The 13,539-nt window shown below is 38.9% G+C and overlaps 1 protein-coding gene across 3 annotated transcripts in view; it reads right to left on the reverse strand.

Moving 5' to 3' along the window:
- xrcc1 (X-ray repair complementing defective repair in Chinese hamster cells 1) overlaps positions 1–11,994 on the reverse strand; it is a 30,251-nt gene extending 18,257 nt beyond the window's left edge. For 2 of the 3 annotated variants that reach the window (XM_059339988.1, XM_059339985.1), the window contains exons 1-10: positions 11,482–11,991; positions 11,291–11,383; positions 9,464–9,571; positions 9,229–9,387; positions 8,494–8,571; positions 7,557–7,680; positions 7,249–7,355; positions 4,589–4,751; positions 4,266–4,500; positions 2,559–2,675 (exon numbers count right to left, since the gene is read on the reverse strand). In XM_059339988.1, coding sequence (XP_059195971.1) covers positions 2,559–2,675; positions 4,266–4,500; positions 4,589–4,751; positions 7,249–7,355; positions 7,557–7,680; positions 8,494–8,571; positions 9,229–9,387; positions 9,464–9,571; positions 11,291–11,383; positions 11,482–11,532 — 1,235 coding nt within the window. In that variant the 5' untranslated portion in view covers positions 11,533–11,991. Of the gene's footprint in view, positions 1–2,558; positions 2,676–4,265; positions 4,501–4,588; positions 4,752–7,248; positions 7,356–7,556; positions 7,681–8,493; positions 8,572–9,228; positions 9,388–9,463; positions 9,572–11,290; positions 11,384–11,481 lie in introns of all 3 variants that reach the window. The other variant, XM_059339986.1, reaches the window with a different exon arrangement.
- Positions 11,995–13,539: the final 1,545 nt, after the last annotated feature.

Here is a 13,539-nt window from a genome sequence, read left to right on the forward strand (position 1 = left end):
GTAGACACAGACCCATGTGGGGCAATGACAGAGGACGTTGCAAAAGCTCCCCCTGTAATGAGGCATATAATTAGAGAGCTGCTGGAGCTGGCTGGGTTGATTTTGTGATCACAGCAGGCATCAGCTGCTCAAGGTTACAGTGTTCTCGGTAGAAAGTGGGCATCGCTGCTGTCAGAGGTGTATTTTTGGACGCTTCAATCAGCGTGAGTGCTGTGCACAGATTGTATGATGTCGAAGGTACAGACGTGGCTTAAGACAAAGTCTTAATCAGATGTGGATTCATATGTTGGACACATCATGTACCAGGCTAAAACCTCCCATCCAGCTGTCCCTGGGGCTCAGCCTGAGCTGAGGCCATTTGTACACTTTATATATACAAGCATAGTGGTGTTGTTGTGCAGCCGTTCTGACTAGCCGTGTTTCCTTTAGGTGGAAGAGTGGCCACCGGGAAAGTCTCAGGCCACGCCATTACAAAAAGGCCTCCAGAGGGATTTATGAGACTCTGGAGGTGACGTATGGTCGCTAACGTGCACAACGTTAGCAGATGATCATAAACAAAGCAGCATGCACATCGTCTCTGCTGATCATAAAAATATTGATTGTGAATTAACCGGCATCGCTAACTGTGCACAGAGTGTCCGGTGCTTGTTGTACACAAACAGAGATCGCTAAGTGAACACCTCCTGCAGCAGCAGCAGCACATACACACTGTACTGCTACAGAGCTAACTGTTAGCCTGTTAGCAATTTGCAGACTGGACGCTAAGGGGTTGACATCCCCTCCGGCTCTGCAGCTGGGAGAGACTGCTGCAGGAGGACTGTGCAGCTTTGAAAAAGTCAAAAGTCTCCAATAACACCAGAAAAAGTCGCTGGATTTGTCTCCAGTTGCTAAGGGGGTCTAAAAAGTCGCTAAATATAGCAACAAAGTCGCTAAGTTTGCAACACTGCTTCGCCGGCTTTTACAAATGGCGCGAGTTGTTGTGGTACCGAGTACTACGTCACATCCTGCTTAGCGATCTATCCAATCAGTGACCAGGCTTTTTTCAGGGGAGAAAAACGACCCTGCTCTTCCACAGGGACGAAAAAAAGTCCAGACAAAAAACGCTCAGGACGGCTCATATTCAGATTAGGGGTGTTTCGTCGAGTGAGACCCGCCTCATTCTGGGTTGTAGTGGAAACACCCTTTCTGACAAAGAAGCATTTATAAGCATTTACAAACTGTTCCCAGCATCAACATGTCTGGTTGTTGCGTATATGGTTGTATGAATAACTATTCCACCGGTGGACTAAAGTTGTATAGGATTCCGACAGGATCACGACCGTTTCAGAGCAACAGGCGGCGTCTGTGGCTGCAGGCGACTAAATGTGTGTACTGGAATGAGCACATAATCAGAAATGCTGGCATCAGCAGCACTTTATATCAGGTAAGGTTATCTTTCTACTCTTTGATTTAAAGGGAAAGCCTTGTTTACATTAGTGATTGTCTGTAATATGTAGAATACTAATCAAATGCAGCTAGAGTTTGATAAGCTGGTGTTAGATTTGGCTAGTAGCCTGCTAAGCTAAACACACATGCTTGTGTTTTATTTGAGCCGTCATTGGACTCTAGTAGTCCTGATTTTTATGCCTTCTGTGTTTATGTACACAAAACAAAGCCAGAACCCAGATGCAAAGATGGACAGGTAAGATTAGAGTCTCCATATCTCAGAACAGCAGCTGGAGGCACCAACGCCTATGCAAACAAAAAACGACAGAGGAGGGCAACTCTAATCTTATCTGTCCATCTTTGCCTGTAAATGCTTATAAATGCTTCTTGGTCAGTCAGAACAGCTGGAGAACAACAGCACTTCTGTTACCAAAATGCACGCGCAACATTTTGTGACGACGGCTGAAAAGGGTCTGTAGAACCTGATAATGTAATAAATTCCCGATAATGTAATAAAAATCTGCACTTGAGTCCATTGTAATACACTTTTTACCAATAATGTAATAAAGTATAACACCAAGCACCTTTAGATTTCAAGAAGCTGTTGAATGCATTCGTGTGTCGTCATGGATACCTCGTTGGTGAAAAATGGATGAACGGGTCAAAAGTTAACAAACATTCAACTTTGACCTGTTGGTGGCGCTAGAGCTCTGGAGCTAGAGTTGATACACAGTATCACCACTTGAACCCAAGTAATGGGTGGTCTGCTGGTAAATTATTACAATATTGGGGAATTATTACATTATCAGGACTTGCTAAATGAAGGCTAACCCGATAATGTAATAACCTCTCATTAATGTTATACTTTATTATATTATTGGTAAAAAAGTGTATTACATTATTGGGAAATGCACTTTATTACGTTATTGGGAAGTTATTACATTATCAGGTTTTATTACATTTTCAATGGACTCAAGTGCAGATTTTTATTACATTATCGGGGTTATTACATTATCAGGAAGTTATTACATTATCAGGTTCTACAGGGTCTATTGTCACAGTTTTACCTTGCTATTATCACACAAGAAAACATCCTTTTCCAGTAGTTTGTGTTAGATTTCAGCCTCTCTTACCTTTTATAGGAGATCTGCTGTTTCCTCTTATGGCAGTCCATTACCCACTCCTTCCGTACGATGATGCCCCCTGCTGATTTCACCTGGCTGTACTTGGGGGTGTTAGCGAAGGCACAGCTGGAGATTAATGGGCCGAAACACACACACACACACACACACACATAGACACACATATGGTTACATCACTAAAGAGCAGTTGACAAGGGCAATAATCTGCTCTGACAGCAGAGATCAAGATGCAATCAAACTGAATCACAGCGAGTGCCAACAGGGCCGTTACACAATCCTGCAATCTGTTTCAATGGTAAAAATTAACTACAGATAAAAGTCTCTCATGAGAGAACATTACGGGACCATTATGTGAAACATTTTGGCACTTCAACATGAATTATTATATTATTATGAGGTCTGCTCATTATTGTTTAAAGCTGTTGACATTCAAATTCAATCAACATTTGAATTATTTTCTGCAATTTGTCACAGCTCTAATAATTTTGGATCGAAAGAAGCCTGTCAAAAATCTGTTTCATGGACTATAATAAAGTCTTCATTCTGTTCATTGTGTTATAATCTTATTGTCTGCCAACATCTTAGAAAAGTCATAGCACACTCGTCATGGCCGACACTCAAATATACGTAACAGAACAAACTTCACTTGCACTTCATGCAAAATATCACAATTCTAAACTGTTCAATAAGGTAAAAAAGACAAGAGAGTGGGGCTGCAACGATTCGTTGATGTTGTCGACAAAAATCGATAATAGAAATAGTCGACAATGAATTCCATTGTCGACTATTGTCGCCAGACGTGTTTTTCCAACAGAGTGAGGCATCTCACTTCATTACAATCTCTGCCCAGCGCGAGCGGTAACGTACGCGCTTGCGGCGTCCAACACAGCTACACGTACCAAAACTTAGAAAGTTTGGGAGCATTTCAGCCTGGATACGGCCAATAAAAAATTGACTTGCAAGGTTTGCAAAGCAGACCTGCGTATCACGGCAGCACCTCGGTGATTCACGAGCATTTAAATAGAAAGCACGTCGGGCAGTTGAACCAAACGGAGTCTGACTCGCCTCGGTAAGATTCAAGTAACATTCAGCCGATACGTTTTGTTTATAAGCGTTTTTTTCGCTTTAAAAGAGAGCTTTAACGTTATGTCTGACGAACGTATTTTAAATTAAATGCATGCAGTCTGAAGCAGAGAGCAGCATGGAGCCTTTCTGCAGAAGAAGCAGATGTGCAGCAGCAACAGGCTCGTCACTGAGTCAGTACTGGTGCTGGTCTGTAATATGAGGTTCCAACAGGTGAGCCCAGTTCAACCCAGACTACATCCAGAACCCAGAACCAGTTCCACCCACTTGATGGAGCAGAAATACAGTTTTATAAAACACATTTTCCTGTCCAGAAAAAATGGACAGAGGTTTATTTATTTTTTGTATGAATCAGCAGCTGGATTGTTGAATAAAAGATGCATTTTTCATTTAAGTACCCATCTTTCTTGTGTTTATTATCATTTTCCACATATTTAAAGCAACTTCATGCTAAATTTAAGAAAAAATGAATAATTATCCGATTAGTCGACAAATCGTTTCAATAGTCGGTGACTAGTCGACTATTAAAATAGTCGTTAGTTGCAGCCCTACAAGAGATGGATTCATAAATGGTGAAGTGAGGTTTCCACACACTTCCTCCTGGTTGACACTTACATGAGGTGTGTGGAGTCGGGGGTCCAGTCGGGTCGGTACTTGGCTCCCATGTCCAGAGCCTTTTCCCTCAGCTCGCCTCTGAACGGGTTTTGGAAGCCGCTGAGCACAAACACGACCCCCTCCAACATCCGTTTGAAAGGCACCTGCTGCCCGCCTGCTTTCTGTGGTTTGGGTTTAGGTTCGGGCTTGGACTGGCTCTCCCGCTTCTTCTCGGCCGACTTCTGGGCCGGGCCAGCTGGAGACACAAGTGTGAAGAGTCACGGAGGTTTTTCCAGGTGAAGGAATGATCTGAATGTTGAGATTTAGATTGTTTTTTGTGTTACCTTTGGCGGTGCTGGGGCTCGGCGTGCTGGCCGGGCTCGGCTTCAGTTTGGGGGTCGCAGCTTTTCCCTCCGGTGAACCAGCGGGGCTCATTTTCTTTGAGGGCGGGGGGCCGGAGGCAGACTGGCGCTCTTTGCTGAACTCAAATTTCCTTTTTGCTGGTGGCTATGAGGAAAAGATTAACGCAGGTCACAGAGAATAACAATTTGTACCTGTAAGTTTAAAGCAACTACAGGAAGATTTTAACTGGTAAAGAAACCGTCTTAAACCTCTGAAGTCCAGGAGATTTTGGTTCAAATTTGTCAACTTCCTCTGCATTAATTTCTGTCTCTGTTTAGCATCTTTCAGTCTGTCCTTACATCACATGCATGGTTCCTTTTTCTCCACACAAACTTGGCTATCAGTCAGATTTTTCATTTTATTTTAATTAACAAAGTATAAAGCTGCCAGGAACCCAAAATACAAACAAAAGACAAAGGTTTCTATGGAAATGTACCTTCTTTTTTTACCATTTATACACACAAAAACAGCAGAAATAATAATAAATAATAAAACTACAAAACAGTCTCTATGCATGTAAATTAAAAATAGTAATAGTTTTCATTGTAGGAAGAAAATTCACATTTTAAAAATGGTCTAGAAACATAAATGTCACACTGTGAAAGCTCCTATGATTGAACTTTCAACTGGTTTTCTCAGCTTGTCTACATATCATATATAAATAAAGTTATTACTCTAAATAAAACATGTATTTTCAATAAAGAGATGGACTCCAGAGGGTTAATTTAATACTAATGTCTCTCTATGACCCACATAAGCAAACAAGATCATCAGCAAGAAGATTGGCTATTATAACTATATACAGTCATGAAAAAAATGATTAGACCACCATTGTTTTCTTCAATTTCTTGTTCATTTTAATGCCTGGTACAACTAAAGGTTCATTTGTTTGGACAAATATAATGATAACAACAAAAATAGCTGATAAGAGTTTAATTTAAGAGCTGATATCTAGACATTTAACATGGTTTTATTGATAATAACCACAATCAGTATCAAGAGAAGTATTTGTGCAGCTCTGGATCTTCCAGTGGTTATTTTTTCATTTTCAAAAGTCAAAGTGACAAGCAGCCGTTAATGACAGAGTCTGTTTTACTGGTTTCCTTCTCAGAGCAGCTCAGGCAGAGTTACACTCATGCATTTTTACCAGAGTGAGGCAATTAAATGTTGGTTTTTTTAAGTTGATGGAAGCTGAAACTTCAGCTGCTGCACACGTTACAATTTTATTCAATAAATTGGATTTTTACCAACAAGAGGAATGGGACATAATGAGCAGAGCTCTCACATGTAACGTGAAATATCTACTGTAAAATTTAAGAGCCTCACTTCAAGAGAAAACAAAGAGTAAAAAAACCTGATTTCTTTTTTCAATAGTAATGCACAGAGTAGGTTATGTCAACTTTTAGTGAAACTTATGTTTTTGAAAAGCCGATATCTAGACATTTTCCATGGTTTTCTTAATAACCAAAATCATTATCAAGAAAACCATCGAAAATGTCTAGATATCAGCTCATAATCCTCTGGGCTCTATGATAACGTGGCTTTTTTCAAAGTTTTTTTTGACGTTCATGTAAAACCAAAGATATGATCGTTTTAACTTGATAGTAAAAAAATACTTATTCAAATGTAAAAGTATGATGGGACGATGCAGGCGTCTCATCAACACTGTTCCTATAAATAAACATGTTTTTATGTTAATTTTTTGTGTATAGTTTTATTATATTTGAATTTTACCTTTATATGTTCATATTTGCAAACTATGTTTTACATTTTTCAGGTCTTAATCAGTTCATTGAGCATATTTGTGGTTTTATTGCCATAAATAGTCAAATTTAATTTCAGATTCCATGATTTTTGTGTTTTTTTTTTGGTTTTGTTTTTGTTTTTTTCTACTTTTTGTTGTTGTTGTTTGTTGTTTATTCCTTTTCTTTGAGATCCTCATTTGGGGCAATACCAGTTTGTCTGTTTACCCTATGTTTTGTTATTTACTTTGTGAATATATACCTTGAAAAAAACGGGGGATAAAATAAAGTGAAAGTGAAAAGATAATAGTCAGATCATGTTGAAGTGCTGAGAAAATACCAAACATGAGTATAGTGAATATTATGTGGTAAATAAAGAGCAAATAGGCTCAGACCCCAGAGGATTAAATCAAACTCCTATCAGCTATTTTTGTTGTTATCATTATATTTGTCCAAACAAATGTACCTTTAGTTGTACCAGACATTAAAATGAACAATAAACTGAAGAAAAGAAGGCTGGTCTCTGGGTACAGCTTAGTGTCCGACCGTAGCTCGAGATGAAGAAAGAAAGACGGCAGATTGCAGAAATTTTAACTTTTAGAATGAACACTTTTGTTCTGGGAAATAGCCTGATCCCAAACATCTAGCTGTAAGCAAATGATGCATATACTATAGCACTACTAACTACTAACACTACGACTGTAGAAGCCATCCAACAAGCTTCCCTGTCCTTGATTTGATTCCTCTGCATACCTGGCAGCGTTCTGTTGTCCTAATAAAGCTAAATGAAAGCTAAATGAAAGCTAAAGGCAGCAGGTGTTTGCTGCCCGTCCTTCAGAGGAGAAGGTGGTGTTTAGTACCTGTGGAGAGGTGGAGCTGGAGGAAGAAGCTTGGCCTGATGAGGTGGTGCTGCCTCCAGCCTGCAGCGCTGCAGCAGCGTAACTCAGCCTCTCGTTCTGAGGAGACACTGCAGACAGGAAAGTAGTGTGATGATAAAGAATGCCTTTGAAATACCTTTTTCCTCCTTTTTATCGCCTGGCAGACTCGATATAAAGCCTCATTAGTGCTCTCTGGAGGTTTTTCTAATTGCCCTGGTAATTAGCTCTTTAGGACATGAAAATAGTCTAACTGGGCTTCAGCAGCTGGTGGTTTAAATAAATGGGTTTACCTTTGAGTGAAGAAGTGGCCTTAGCAGCGTTGTCCCGGCTGAAGAAGAGACTTCCAGGCTGGAGGCTGGGAGGAGTTGATGGAGACTCCTCCTTCACCCTGAACACGCCCAGCTTGGTCACTTTCTGACAGCAGACGACAAGGAGAAGTTTCAAAAGACATGAAGGACTGAGTGAATGTTCTCTTAGTGTAGCAGACAGGTTTCAACTTAACCCTTTGATCCACAGCATGGGTCAAAAATGACCCGCATTCATTTCCCATGTTATTTCATGCTGCTGTGTGTTTGAATATCTTTTTTTTTATGGACTAACAACTATTAATATTTCAAGAAACAGATCTAAGCCCAATGTTCTGAGAATAGAGATGAAAGACATAAAAGCTACTCTTCTTTTCTACAAATTTTGTAACTAGAGTAAATAAACACCTTCTAATGCAACATGGGTCAAAAATTACCCACATTCATTCCCCATGTTATTTCATGCTGGCTGTGTGTTTGAATATGTTTTTTTAAATTATTACAACAGATCATTATATCCATTTTTCCTTTCATACTTTTATGAAGAAAAATAGTTTTTGTATTATTACATCAAGTTTACACACATGGGTCAAAAATGACCTTGTGCATTAGAAGCGTAGTGATACAAAAAGTGATTCACTGAATTAACGATTTGAGTATATGTGTAACTATGTTTGTCTTATTTTGAAGGGTTAACTTTAAAAGAGTTGTTAGAACCAGAGAATCGTGTAAAAATACTTTCAGTAGCTTAAAATGTGACGTTAGCGCAGCACACGATGGTCTGGTGGGACAGATTAGAGTCTGGGTGATTCATGGGAAACCCTGCTATCAATATCCAGCTTTCATCAACATTTTTTTCATTGTCTCAAGTGAAAACATCAGAAGGAAAAAACAAACACCTACAGGAGTTTTGAGAACTTACCGGGGACGTTGCTGGAGGAGGATCGTTTTTGTCCGGCGGTGAGTGAAACTTGACAAACGCCAGGCCGTACGCTATGTTCTACAGAGGAAATAAACAAATAAATAAATAATAAATAAATAATAAACAAATAACAAATTCATCTTAGAGTTAATATAAACAGCAATTGCTTCTTAATGAACACTTATTAATATAATAATACTTTTAATTCAGTCTCTAGAACTGATCTAGAACAACATCTTCCTCTACAAAGTAAATCCTTAATGGGCTTTTTTTTTGTATTAAAGACTAAAGCCGTGAGCAAAGCTGATATTAAGGCACCTACTTAAGGTCTTGCTGGCTGCAAGAAAAAAGGCCATCACAAAATGTTGGCTCCAGAAAAATGCCCCCACTATAGATTCCTTCGTTAATATTGTAAATCAATTACATGTATTAGAGCAAATGACTTACTCAGTCAGACTTCAAAAAGATTTAGGGGAAAAACGATGGCAGAAATGGCTAACGAGTGAGACTGTATGCGTGTATTGGGTTTTATACTACTGTCTTCTGGATTTTACTGATCACCCCCGGACCTTGAATATGGGTTTTGTTCAGTGTTTTGTATTTGTCTTTTGTTTTACTTTCCTGTACTGAAAAATGAAAATGATCTATAAATAAAGAGTTTAAAAAAAAAAAATACATAAAGCCGTTTTAGTTTGTAACCTGTTGACTGAGTCTGCTTGCTGACTGGTTTCTTACCTTGCTGTACGGCTGGCTACACACTATTTTGACCCGGTCCCACTTCTCCTGTGCGGCGGTCTTCTGCAGCTGGTTGGGACCGAAGAAACGAACCCGGTTCATGTTGGAGCCGTTACGGCTCTCAGTGGGGGACATGAAGGAAGACATGACCAGGAGGACCTAGAAGAGACAATATATTATCATATCATAATAACTAGAGTAATTAAGAGATGATGAACTTTGTTTCCACGGTTACCTCGTAGTCCTGGTCTCTGACAGCTGAAGAGTTCCCCACCAGAACCTCGATGAAAGCTGAACCTTCATTGCCGATATCGATGCTGTGAACCTGGTCCTCTTTCTCGAACTGAGAGAAAAGAAAAAAAAATGTTAACATGTTAACAGATCCTATACAGTCAAACAGAGACACTGATCCAGTCTGCAGAATGAGCTATGAGGCGGTTCATGACACTACTTTAACCCTCACAGCCTGTTTTTTTAATTTTATGCACACTTACAATTCATTTTATTGAATAGCACTTGTACTGCTTAATGCATAAAATCTGCTTTTTAAAGTCAAGCTATAAAAATATTATACATTATGATATTTTACTTTCTTTGGACTGATATTTTTCACCTACATCTGACCTAATTTTTGATAAACACTAATTGATTTTTGAATATTTTAACCCTGATTGCTGATTGGATAGATAGCTCAGCAGGGTGTGATGCAGTACTCGACGCCACAACAACACGCGCCATTTGTAAAAGCTGGTGAAGCAGTGTTGCTAACTTAGCAATTTTGTTGCTATATTTAGCGACTTTTCAGACCCCCTTAGCGACTATTGCTCAAAAAAGCGACTGGCGACAAATCCAGTGACTCTTTCTGGTTTTATTGGAGACTTATTCTTACTCTTCTTAGCGAGCCGCGGGGGCCGGCGGCTCGCTAAGAAGAGTAAGAACGAGTCGAATCGGCGCAGTCCTCCTGCAGCAGTCTTTCCCAGCTGCAGAGCCGGAGGGGATGTTAACCCCTCCGGCTCTGCAGCCTGCAAATAGCTAACAGGCTAACAGTTAGCTCTGTAGCAGTACAGTGTGTATGTGCTAACAGGCTAACAGTTAGCTCTGTAGCAGTACAGTGTGTATGTGCTGCTGCTGCAGGAGGTGTTCACTTAGCGATCTCTGTTTGTTTACAACAAGCACCGGACACTAAAAACTGTTCCTGCTGTTTGTTTAAAATTAGTGCGATAAAAATACAGATGTTTTCGCTAACATGATGAATAATTGTGATTAATACAATATTGGTCAAAATAATTGTGATTATCATTTTGGCCATAATCGTGTAGCCCTAGGTCAGAGGTCTAGTGATGGGTCGGATCGTGCCGATGCTTCGGAGCGTGTGTCGAGAAATCCCGGAAGTCTTTGGTGGAGCGCGTATTGACGCTTGTGTTGTTTAGGGCGAGTGACGTCATTGATGACGTTCGAAGCCTCGGTGGTTGAGGAAATGGTTCGACTTGTGCACCCCTGCCTCCTCAGTCCCATGCGAACGAGTTTTTTCGAAAGCTGGAGAGGTTGTCTCCAAAATAGAAACCGACTGAGTCCAAGCACAGTGGAGAAATTGTTGTTTTTAAACTGCAATCAATAAAGTCACAAGCACAATTGATGTCCCATCTCTGCCCCATGCTTTGAAAACACTGTAACATTTTTAACAAACACCTCATGTCCTATTGGATTTATTTTATCATTGACTGAAATGATGCTGGTAAAGTAAATAATAATGATTATTATATATTATTATTAATAATTACTAATACACTGCTATTAGCATTACCCACATATTAATCAAAACAACAGATAAATAAAATCCACACTAAATCAAATGAAGGTGTTTTTATTTCTGTTGGCAGTGATTATTGCCATGCACCAAGAGGCCTCACAAACAGCTCAAAGGTCAATGACGATTTGGACCAGCAGGGGGTCTGTGAGCACATGAAGCCTCAAGATATGAACCTTTTCTCCAACCAGTTGGCTGGAAAGGTTCAAGGCTTCATGAGGCTTCATCTACCCATCACTACAGAGGTCATGTTACCTGCAGGATGACTGAGGTCTGCTTCTCTCCGGGTCTCGCTGCTTTCCACTTCCTGTAGGTGTCAGAGCTCAGCAGGTTGTCTGCCTTGTGAGTCTGTTTTGTATCATAACAAGAAGTACAATCAGTGTGTATATATATATATATATTATAGTAAAACATGTACAAATAGTGCAGATAATGCATGAACTTACAGTGTCCTCAGTGCTGCAGGACACGACGTGTTTGAGTTTGATTTCTGGCATGTTGTTGTTGTTGTTGTTGTTGACTGATTAATGATCCAGTGTAAAGGAGAATAAACCGACTAGGACACTGAGCGATGTCGTCACTAATTATCGACACCTAAAAAACACACAGTGTCCTCAGAGTGTGTCTAAATGTCTCCTCGACACCTGAAGTAAATTCACTTTGTTGCTTTGTTGGCTAACGTGTTAGCATGCTAGCAAACAATAGGCAGAGTGAACTTTCCCCGGCTGTCCGGGTGATTTTAACACACTTTAACGGCTGTTACGCACCGACCTTTGGAGCTGTTACACACTTGACACATATCCGCAAACTTTGGCGTCACATTAACCACCACACGGCGTAAAAAGACGCTTTTGATTTGAAGTTAAATGTGCGTGGAGGAGAACTCATATTCCCACCAAAAGGCTGATGTGTTTCGTGCTGTGACGCAATTTCCGGCGAATGCGTCCAATCAGAGAGCTTTGTGTTCTTCTTCTGCAGTTTAATAACCGAACCGACGGGGAGTTACCGCCCCCAACCGGCCAGAACATGAACCTCCAATCTGTATATATATAACCAGAGTGTATATATATATATATATATATATATATATATACATATATACATATATATATATACAGGTGCATCTCAATAAGTTAGAATATGATAGAAAAGTTTGTTTATGTCAGTAATTCAATTCATAAAATGGAAATAACATATTATATAGATCCATTACACACAGAATGAAACATTCCATGTCTTAATTAATTCAATGAATATTACATGAATATTTAAAAAAAAAAAAAAGCAATTTTAAAAAGTATGTTTAATATGAAAATCTTGGCCTCTGAAAAGTATGTCCATCTTATAACGACTTTTAATCTTATAATTTCGACTGTTTTATCTCATAATTTCAGCTTTTTATCTCTGGAGTCTCCAAAAGCTCCAAATAATCCAGACTTGTTGCCTCCATCAGACTAGAAAACAAAGCAGCGTGGAGCCCTACTGTAAATTTACCTCTAAAGTTCTGGCTGTAAACTCCATGAGGCCAGTTTCAGTTTGATGATGATATACCAAGTAAAACTGGAGACAAGCTCAAATAGATTTAGTATCAAATGATAGAACTGGATGGAACCCTCTTATATGTTAGATTTGACACCTTTGTTCACATTTGCAACATTTAAAATTCTTTATTGAGCATGATAGTGTTTTGAAAGTAAATAAAAGATTCAAAATCACATAAAAAACAAAAAAAAAACAACATAAAAAAGACACAAAATTACAGAAAAAGACACATTACCAAAAAAGACAAAAAATTAAAAGACAGAATGACCAAAAAAACCCACAGAAGAAGAAAATGACAAAAAAAAAAGACCAAAATGACTTACAAAGACACAAAATGACATGAAAAGGATTCAAAAATGGACAAAATAGCCCTTTAAGACTCCATAGAGTTAACTCGGTGAAAGTGGAAAATAATTATATATATTTCTACAATTTTGTACTTTTATTTTTTTTAAGGGATGCACAAGGGTTAAACATGGCAAGTACAAATCATTTTGCTGTACAAATCCCGCTGGAGTCCATGAAATAACCTGCACATAACTTCTTCATGACATGAAGACATATTTTAATTATATTCCGCCAAGTAAAACCAGAGATAGTGTCAAATATATTTAGTATAAAATATAGAATTAGATATTATCCTCATTTTACCTGTTATATGTTATATTTGCAACCTGTATTCATATTTGCAACATGTACATTTCTGTGTGTGAAACATAATTTTCAGATCAGATTTTATGTTTTCCTTTGTTTTTTGGGGGGGCTCAAAATTTTGATCAAGTAAGTCAAAGTTAAAAATGAATTATCAGGACATATAGGTGAGGTAACGCTGAAAAAACTGATACCAACATGGCATGGTGAAGTTTTTTAACTGATTTTTTAACAGACATAATAGCAGAAGATTTCAGAGGGTTAAAGCAGCACGAGAGACAAAAAAAATAAAGATGTCCACTTGTGTTAAC

The sequence above is a fragment of the Centropristis striata genome, chromosome 8 (genome assembly GCF_030273125.1).
Source record: "Centropristis striata isolate RG_2023a ecotype Rhode Island chromosome 8, C.striata_1.0, whole genome shotgun sequence".
Classification (NCBI taxonomy): domain Eukaryota; kingdom Metazoa; phylum Chordata; class Actinopteri; order Perciformes; family Serranidae; genus Centropristis; species Centropristis striata.